At 39.3% G+C, this 10,280-nt stretch overlaps 1 protein-coding gene across 17 annotated transcripts in view; it reads left to right on the top strand.

Moving 5' to 3' along the window:
* LOC109464392 (protein FAM65B-like) overlaps positions 1-10,280 on the top strand; it is a 47,225-nt gene that overhangs the window by 22,727 nt on the left and 14,218 nt on the right. For 14 of the 17 annotated variants that reach the window (XR_002139885.1, XM_019761345.1, XM_019761343.1 and 11 more), the window contains exons 2-12: positions 1,209-1,368; positions 1,779-1,905; positions 3,510-3,600; positions 5,644-5,667; positions 6,284-6,337; positions 6,851-6,899; positions 7,333-7,445; positions 8,816-8,879; positions 9,265-9,434; positions 9,583-9,731; positions 10,208-10,268. Coding sequence is in view for 16 of the 17 variants with exons in the window: in XM_019761345.1 (XP_019616904.1) it covers positions 1,233-1,368; positions 1,779-1,905; positions 3,510-3,600; positions 5,644-5,667; positions 6,284-6,337; positions 6,851-6,899; positions 7,333-7,445; positions 8,816-8,879; positions 9,265-9,434; positions 9,583-9,731; positions 10,208-10,268 (1,038 nt within the window). In the remaining variant the exon portion in view is untranslated. The remainder of the gene's footprint in view (positions 1-1,208; positions 1,369-1,778; positions 1,906-3,509; positions 3,601-5,643; positions 5,668-6,283; positions 6,338-6,850; positions 6,900-7,332; positions 7,446-8,815; positions 8,880-9,264; positions 9,435-9,582; positions 9,732-10,207; positions 10,269-10,280) is intronic. The other 3 variants (XM_019761352.1, XM_019761353.1, XM_019761360.1) reach the window with 2 other exon arrangements.

The raw sequence follows: 10,280 nt of genomic DNA on the forward strand, positions 1-10,280 counted from the left end.
GCGAGTGTTCCCTGTAGACAGTCCCGGGAGTCATTTTTTTCGCACATTCCAGGAGCCAAACCAAAATACGTTCATGAACCGAGTCCAAAAAACCGAAACGTGAAAATCGGATGATCGGACCTGATGTACATTTCTCTTTCTGTAGATTGTACACACAATACACACATCTTTAGATAATCTGGCCATGGCAGGTAAAAAAAAGTAACCCTGAATCATACTAGATTAGCGTAAATGCATGTTTATGCGTTCAAAACAAGAAAAGAATTTGTTTCTCGGTATTAATCTCTTGAAACACGGCGCTGAATATTGACGCAAAAATATTTCGGGCATCGCGCGCCCTTCCCCAAATCCCGCGTCACGTGTCGGCATTTCGCATCTCTGATTGGTTGTTGCGACTTAAGATGACTGAGCCAACGCGCGTTTAAACAATTTTTCTTTGTTCAATTTATTTTCTTCACAGAGAATTGTCGCCAATGGCTACTTCTTTTTGTTGCAATATATAATACTTCACGGAGAATTGTCGCCTATGGCTTCTTGTTTCTTTTTAGTTTTATCACAATGTAAGTCACAGTAATGACTTCAGTGCTCATAAAAGAAAGACATGGCATTGTGTAGGTCATCAGGATTATTGCAATAAGACAAATATGAGCCAAGCTGGCCCACCTTTACGACTTCTGGCGGTCATGAAGTCTGATTAATCTGTCTCCCATCTTCCCCGGGGCCTGGCATAAAAAACCATGCCAGACTCACTTTGATGGAAATTTCTTTTGATTTTCATTATATAATACTTGTGTGTACATGTCTTTGCACAAGAAGGGAATACAAATCATTTGTGATACAGTTTTTGGCATTGTGTGTAATTGGAATCATGATAATAACACAATATCAACTATTACAAAATGTTGCCAGGTGCGTGGTATACATGTAAATACATAATACACATATATAAGACCACCACACAAATTTCCTGGCATAATTTTCATAGAAAATGACTTGTGATCTTTATTACTTGATTAGGGTACCAATTTTTTTTCTTTGTCTCGTTGTGCTGTTCAAACAAATCAATATGTTGAAGAATTGTTAAACTTAAAGCTTACTGTTGTTGAATGAAGAATGTTCTTATATGTAGCTCTTGCTGACCTGATGAAATTATGTTTCATTATTTCTGAGAATGCTAATCAATTTGTTTATTCCTGTTGTTTGTGCAGGGTAGTTAGACGACGCAGTTAAAGATGTCCCTGACGGAGCGCGTGACCAACAACCATGGCCAGAATGGGAACCCCGTCCAGCGGAGCCACTCATTCGGCGGGTTCAAACATGAGCAGAACCCCTTCATGTCCCAACGGGTGTCCAGCTTCGGTAGCCCAGGTACAGCTCATGCCCAGGAACTCCAACTTGTGTGTTTGACAAATATAATCACCTACTGGCATGTTTCAGTGTGCCCGGCATATTCTTCTCATTCAAGAAATAAAGAGACCTTACTGTAAACTTTGTTTTATTACTTGCATGTTTAGAATTTTGAAGTTACAATGTAGCTTCAGAATTGTCATGTTGCGCATCCTAATTTTTTTTCTGTGCACCAAAATTTTACCATCAAGGAAAATGTATGTGCCAAAAAGTAATCTGAATACATGAACAACATTTTACATCATCATGTGCATTAACCAACAAACAAACAAACAAATGCTAGCAGAAAGACAACTCCATTGTTGAAGATAATGATACATGTACAATACTGAAGGATGAAAATATGTTTGACTTGTTTGTGTGGTATGCAGTTGCAGGTATGAACAAGCGGACAGAAGCCAAGGTCTTCAACTTCAAGAGCCCCAGCCACCGGCGGCCCAAGGTGCCCCGGCCTAACAGAGTCAACGAGATCTTCACAAGCTTGAAAAGAGGTTTAAGGTAAACATGCGTACTAAGGAGCAGTCTTATTCAAGGAATAAGCAATCCACAGCTTCTGTGACATCACATTATATAAACAGGGGGTGCCACTGGCTTTCTGCAACCTATGATCCACTGCTCACCAAGTCACATTGCTCATTGTATTGTCAAAAATTTGGGTCCAATTTCTAGACCTGCTCCTTATATTTTTCTGTGCTTGAAAAAAAATTTATTTCTCACTTGCATGGTTTTAACAAAGAGCTGGACAAGGTGTTTTATTGCAAGAACATTGACCCTTGCCACAAATACAGCAGTTGGCTGCACAACTGGGTTATATATAATGTCGACTCTCATAATTCCCCAAGACCAGTGAATTATCAAGGCCTTCTCAAGAATGTCATGAACACCTGGATATCTGAAGTGTTCTTACCTCAGGGATTACTGATGCATTTGTACTAGTAGATCTTTTTTAAATGTGGGTCTTAGGGTACACAACAGAACTGTGAGAGTTAACATTAGGAAGGGTTAGTGCTCAGTGGGTCATTGTTTTCCCCTTTTTTCACTTGGCTCAATCCTGTGATGAAATAGCCAGTGATGTAATGTCATGACATTTTGACCGACCCAACCAGTTGAACATTGTGAACATACCTGTTCCTACAGTCATCCTGACTCCCTGCCACTTGGCAGGAATCCACAGGATGTTTCACAGACCAGACATTCCAACCAAACAGTGCAATAAAGGGGAGGCTTTTATCACTGGAGGGTTGGCACAAGGGCACGGTACATTGGGCATCACCACGATCCAATATGTTCTCATTTCCGAACAATTTCCCTGCAGCAGTTCAGAGAATCGGTTGTTTGAACTGTGCCGGGTTGGAGCCGATATGACATGCATGGGGATTGACATCATGGGCATGGTCATCTCTCAGTGTCAACATGTTCCTTTAAAATTGGGTAAATGACAGATCATGGCCACATAAGTTATTTATGGATGTCCCAAAATATTCTGAAGTGCTGAGAAAAGTTCGTAATTGTATGAGACCGTGTTGTATTCAAAATATTTGAATTTGCAACGGAAGGCTTTTTGGTCAATTAAGAAGGAGAGGAAGAGGAATTTAAATGAAAGGAGGATGGACCAATTATTGATGAGGCGAAGTTCAATACATGTAGTGTAATAGCTAGGAGATCAAAACTGGCAAAGTCAAATGAAAATGCTTTAGATGTACACATAGTAGCTAGTCCAGGGCTGCTTTCTTCATACCTGCACTGGTGCACATCAGAAATACCTTCACAGCTCCAATTTGCCAGTGCACTAACCTGCACAGAGCTCTGTTTGCTCACTTCATGTTGATGATTTGCCCATTTTTCCAGATAATGAGTCCGTTGAATGTTGGCCACTTACGGATTGCTGACCCTTCTTTCAGGCCTGCCCCACTGGAATAAAAATCGATACCACTATTGGAGCATTGGCATTGAATGCAAAGTCCCTTTTGATGAACTGTGTGTCAGTATGTGGTGCTACATTCAGAAGTATAGATGTACATCCCTACTATTTATTTGGCTATGAATTTTTCCCAGATTTTGAACAGGGTTTTCGTGACAGGTATTTCTGTTCTTCTCTCCAGTGACTTGATAGAAAGCCAGCGGACAGAACTTGCTGACCTGAAGGCTCACAAGGGGGACACCGACACACTGACAAGGAACAACTCCTGCACTGTAAGTTTCCTCTCCTTTAACTCACACTTTAATGTGAAATGCCAAAACCAAAAGAGAACATTTGGTATAAATTGAGTTTACTATAGGTTACAAAACTAAGCTACTCTTCCTGTGGTCTTAACACCAAAAGACATGCTACATACCTTTGGCAAAGACTTTAGGCATAAAGTCTTGTTAAGTCCGTATGACACAACATGACATGTTGATAACGTTACATCTACATGTTTTGGCATACATTTTTTTTTAATATGAGAAAGGAGATGGATTGTTATTCAAAGCATTCAAACATTCAAAGCATGAGTATATGTGTTGTAAAGTGCCAAACTGTATATGTACAGGGAGGTTGACTTTTGTTTCACACACATACATCATGCCACCATGCATTTTCATCTGACAAAACATGTACATGAACAGAATTATGCATTATCTAACACTGCTCCTCAATCAGTACCCACTGACCTATAACCCAGGGCACTCCTCTCCCCATGTCAGTAATCATCTGAATCACTTCACACAATCAGTCGAACAAGGATGGAAAAGTGCTTCAGTGACAAGCCAATCTACAATGTTGCCTTAGATCTAGATGGACATAATCAGAAATAATTATTATTAAACAGATGTAATATCATAACACAGGTCTTTAGGGCTCGAAATCCTGCACTGGTGCAGGCAACATTCAAGATTACCTGCACCAGACAGGTTTTACCTGCACTACCATTTCTTTGCCTTTCAGTTCATCAAAAAATGTTCCTACATGTAGTAGCACCATTTTTACTTTTACTAAGTTCTCTCACACATATTCAATACACACAAACAATACATATACAAACAACAAACTCACATATACAATACACAAAAATGCAATACACACATATTCAATACACAGATACAATACCCACACAAACAGCACTCACACATTTGTACAATACACAATCATTAATTATATATTTGTCATACAATGCGTACACACACAAACACACAGACTCTCTCTCTCTCTCTCTGTCCCTATCCAGATGTCTTGTGTGACACACTCACACCTCCCATGTACACATAACAGCACATCCATCAAATATGACAAGCCCTGATTTCACCCCATGTTTTATCAATATCCTACATCCTTCCCACAGTTGGTCATCATTAGCAACCAATGCTCGTAATGGACCTGATCATCCATCCTCACATTATTCCCCGCTCATTTCACCACGCTCCCAAGGCCTGCCCAAAAATCAATGTCCAATCCCAGCTACTTTACCCAGCTTCATCCCAGAGGAGCCATAGGCAGACATTTTTAGGTGTTGTCGACATGACTTATGTACCAGTTCGTCAAAGCTGTATTGATTTCCTCCATCCTACACCGGTGAGCCTGCCTCTAGATAACGTCAGTTGAGCAGGTTGGAGGATTGTCGGAGATTGCCTGGGTGGATCACAAAGGCTTGTCGTAAAATCCTTTTGCCGTTGGCGGTGGGAAGAATACTGTTGAATCTGATCTTGAGTCTCAAAGCTTGATGAATAAAAAGGATCCCTGTGTTTTGTGGCCGTGTCCCATTAGCTTAGATCTACAGTACAGACCTTGATCAGCTTCCCTTCCCACACATTTTACACAGAGGTTTAACTCAGTTTGTTTCTCGCGCAAAAGCTCTGTAGCATGGAAAAGCTTTGCATATATGTGTATTAAGTCTACATGGTGTTTAAGGCCACAATACAATTTTTCTTAAAATGGACTTGTGGCTACTTTAATTTATGATACCCAGTTTTTTTTATACATGACGTGTATATTTTTTAATTTGATATTATATATATAATATATGAGAAATGTACAATGTACAACGTGGTTACAGGAATAATATAAATCATGTTCATGTACATTGTAGTTACAGGAATGTTTCATGCATATAACTAAGGTAGAACAATACTCTGTCTCTATTTGTATTTACTATATAGCCTTGCTTATTCTCTAGGTCACAAGCACAATGATTTATGCATGATTTGAACTGTGATTATCTCTCTTCATCTCCCCTCTCCTGTCTCTGCTGCTGAAACCAGGGGTTCTTCTATGACTTAGATAAGGTTTGTGCCAAACCTGCTCTTTCCTTGTTCCCCTACCTTTGAGTTGATAACCCTGACTCTTCCTTCCAGCATGTCAACAGAACGTACTGCAACTGCGTGCGACCCAGATTTCTTAGTTTGATAAAACACAGACTTTTCACAGTTTTCATTGGATATTTGGTCGACATTGCATCAGAATTTTGCCTACTTGCAGGCACAGTACCTTCTGCCAACATGCTGCCTTTCCTAATCACTTGCCTAGAGGCTGTGGAAACTGTTGATTAATCTTATTTCTGAAATGTTGCAATATACATGTAAAAGTTCTACTCACCCCCTTAAAGCATTTCAATGATTGATACTTATTGCACTTTGCTAGAATTCATCAGAAGTAAATGGATCAGAATCTTTAGTTTGCAATGCTTCTGTATCTCACATTTGATTTTGACGTCTAATTTTTCTGCATGGTTTTTGTGTTTTAACAAACAATGCAATAAATACAACAAATGCTAACAATAATTGCATTGATTAACTGTTATGTCTGACTCATTGTTGCTGTCTGTCACTCTGAGTTTGTATATTGTAGTAAAACATCAAAGGGAAAAATCTGACTTTCAAAACCTCTCCTTGCACTTTCAAGCAAACCAAAGCCACAGAGAGATATATCAGAAGACTAGAATATCATCACACAAAGGTAAGGTCATTTTTCCCCAGAATACTTAATGTAATCAATATACAGTGTACTTTCCCAGAATATCCAATATATTGGAGTATTGTTAAGTAGTTTTGACCTCAATATTACACATTTAGATTAATTATTGTAGAAGATAAATGAATAAAGTACATGTAAAAGAGTCTGTTCGCAAAAGTGAGTTCTGGCCAAATAATGTGCAAGTAGCCCTCTTTATGCTAGTGTTGTTAGGTGACTTTTAAATAACTGGACCTGCCATCGTTGCACGTACAAAATTTGATAGTACATTGTACATCCCATTTATTCATGAAATACTCTAACTGGACTACTGGCCACTTTTCATTGGGGTCATGAGGATAATAGAACAATAAAATAGAACAAGATATACATCATACACTGCAGATTTAAAAAATGGCTTAAGTCCACTCAAATCCATAGATATATAGTTGTGATAAATCTTTCATGTACTACTGTAACAATTTAGAGAGGCAGCTGACACTGTTTTATTTTCCCCAGGTAGAGGAACTTGCAGAAGCTTACAATCTCCATCAGAGACTCAGGGAAGGTGGGTATACGTAGTACATGTGTGATAAGTAATTCATCAACATTGTTCACTTTGAATCTGTGAAGTCAAATAAATAAACAGAAATTAGTGTTTCAAAACTTTGAAGATCTCATATAGATGTTTTGTGCATGAAGTCATCAAACAAAGTGAGAGATTAGTCCATTGTAAGAAGAAAATGCGGTTGTCAGACCTACTTTACAGGCAGAATTCTTGGGAATTGAATACTATTACTGTAACATTGAACATGACAGCAAACATCTGCCTCACATATGCAAGAATTCTGCTGCATAGTACTGCTAAATTTACTACTATGCCATTTATGTGTTACCCTCAAAGTTGTAACTTCATGTGTACATGTGATTCCCTCCCACTATAATGACTACACTGACTGTTTAAAGGATACATTCTAACCTCTGCCCCCCTCCCCACCCAGGAGCCAGAAACATGGTGAATGCCTACAACAGGTCCAGACACTCGCAGTCCTTCAGCAGACACTCCCAGGAGAGCCTGTCAGAGGTCAAGTCTGGCTTCAAGGAGTGCTCACAGGTACATGGAGGGATAGGAATGTCTGTACACAGGACTCACACATCTAGACTAAGATTAAGATAACACACTTCAGAATCCTGACTTCTTGATGTAACATTGGATGGCCAAGTGCATGGCTAAGGTTTTTGAGAGGTCACGGGTTCGATTCCGTGCATTCCCAGCTAGACCCTGTGTCCTTGGAACAGGCACTTTCCTCACCACACCTATGTGTTAAATTTGTACCTGACATTGGTTGGGGAGGTAAAAGGCAGTGGAAGGGGAGGGATCATGGGCCCTTCTTCTAATACCATGCCCTAGACATAGTATAGTGGATTAACAACCCACTGCCTCACAGCCTCAAAAATGCTATGGGACTTACCTTTACCTTTTTTACCTTCTTGATGGTGACGTAGATACTTCAATGTCCAGGTTGTGTTTGTGCCAAAATGTCAGCAATTTCATTGTCCTGCTGTTCCCATTCATGCTGCCTATACCAAGAATTAGTCTCTTAAAATTCTGAAAGCCACTATGATGGAGTCCTACACTGTGTAAGTGGATGTACAAAATGTACAATGATACTGTGAAGTTTTAAAAAGACCATCTGCCCCTTTGCTAATAACGGATGAGATTAAAACTTTGATAAAGGTCTAAAAGTATTGACTTGAAAGAAATCTATATTTCTGTCATTAAGCTCTATGAAGCCACTACATCACAATCTGATATACTTCTGGGAGCATTGCCAAACTAGAGGCTTCTGGAGTGGGAGGGCGGTACCGGTACTAAATTTGGTGAGACCTCTTTGTGCACTGCCAGAAAGGCATATTGGTGATGCAATTAAGAAGTCAGCAGGGAGGAACTTTTGACAAGATTGCTCAACTCTGAGCTAGTCAGCCCAGGTGGTGTATGCAAGTGCTACAACTGTAGTGAGAATACAACATCTGGTTTGCATAGGAGGCGCGGTTTAATGAACTTGAATTTTCATTTTACCCACATCATGAGCAAACAATGTCTGGCCATTTGGGACATTGATATCATGATTTATGGCCCCTCTGTTGCATATATCAAATTAGAATTGAGAATTTGCAATGATAAAATTAACTATAATTTATGACATCAAAGAAGTATAGACTTGTAGGTGAAGAAACTGTCCTCCCCATCTGTTCAGCTGTACAGGGGGATTTGTTCACATGGAACTGTAAGCTACACCAGTCTGTAACTCGAGTTTTGTATTTCCTTGCTTCTCTAAAGACTAAAAACTTACAGATACATGTAGATTTTTTGAAATATTAATTAATCTTTTGATGTTAGCAGTATTGAGATATGCAGGAAATGTGAAACTGTAGAGTAGAGAAAATACTGTAATGAATTGTTTGTTTTCTCTTTTCCTCCAGACAATGTGTATAATAGAGGGTGAACTAGAGCAGATGTTGGGTAGTTTCCAGATGAGAATAAAAGGTTTGTATTGTTTTCTAGATGACATACATTCTAGTAAAGAATTCCATTTTTTGTCTTAAAGGCTTCCAATGCAATTTCAGTGTGGCAAAATAAGAACTTTATGTCTGATATGGACATTTACTGCTATTTCTTATCACATTTTCATCATCATTTCATACTATAAGCCTTTAAATTAAAATAGCCCCAAAACAAGCTACATGAGGAGTCCCTTTATTTGGTACCAGGACACTAAGCTGTGTTCCATGGTTCATTGTTCTGTGTTCTGGGAAATTTCCCCAGTACAATAAACCTGTAAATACTGTGCATGGCATCTGTTAGACTAGTGGAGGAATAGCTGTTCAGTGAGCTAAAACTGCATCAAGATCACTTCCCTTTTTTCCTGCAGGTATGGCAGGGTTTGCACGGCTGTGTCCAGGCGACGTGTACGACCTACTGGTGCGATACGGGCCTCAGAAGTGGAGGTTACGTGGACGGGTAGAACGGGACCTGACGCAGGTCTGGGACAATCAGGAGGTGGTGTTCCAACCTCTCATAGCAGACATGCTCAACTTTAAGGTAAGTGTTCATTGAAGTATTTCTCAAAGAATTATTTCTCAAAGGATTTGCAAATGAATTTGCCAGTTCCACGATGTAGGTGGCAATATCCTATGTTCTACCAACCTGATGAAATTGTTTGAAAAAAATACCTTGTTTCTCCTTGTAGGTGTCTGAAGTAAAGACGTTGGGGAGATCGGTGGTGATCGGTAACATGACCTGTGAGACCAAAGGTTTCTACAACCCTGTCCCGCAGGTTCTAACTATCAATGTCAACGATCCGGGAACCCTCAAGCTGCAGCTCATTGTGAAATGGAGGTGAGGCGCTGTTTCCTGCAGAATGATGCTGTAACACCATGTACAGTACAGATCTCGATTTAGCTTTCCACCTGTTTCCATACGGTTTTAACTTGTTTATTTCATATGCAAAAGTTATGTAAATCATGTGTAAATCGTGCTTGAAAGCTGTGTAAAAGCAGTGTAGCACATCATTAAACTCCTGCAAAAGCTGTCACGTATAAACTATGTGCACTAATTTGCAATCACAAGTAGCTATCTCAATTTATACAAGAATTGCACAGCTTTTATACACATTCTAATTGAAAAATACATGGCTTTTAATCTTGTTTTTTCACAACATTTGATAGCAATTAACATGTGTGTAGATGGGAAGTTATTTGTTATCTGTTATTTTTATTTTTGTTATCTTATTTTTCACAAATCTGTATACTGCCTATGTGCACCTTTTTGTGTGAAATATGACTTGTATAATGCTGTATCCTTTCTCCACCCAGCCCGTGTGAGAGGGAAACAGAAGACTGGTTTGGGTCGCTAACCAAGAAAGAATCCACCCACATCAGGAAGAGA

This window comes from Branchiostoma belcheri, unplaced genomic scaffold (assembly GCF_001625305.1).
Source record: "Branchiostoma belcheri isolate BF01 breed outbred unplaced genomic scaffold, Haploidv18h27 scaffold138, whole genome shotgun sequence".
NCBI classification, from domain to species: domain Eukaryota; kingdom Metazoa; phylum Chordata; class Leptocardii; order Amphioxiformes; family Branchiostomatidae; genus Branchiostoma; species Branchiostoma belcheri.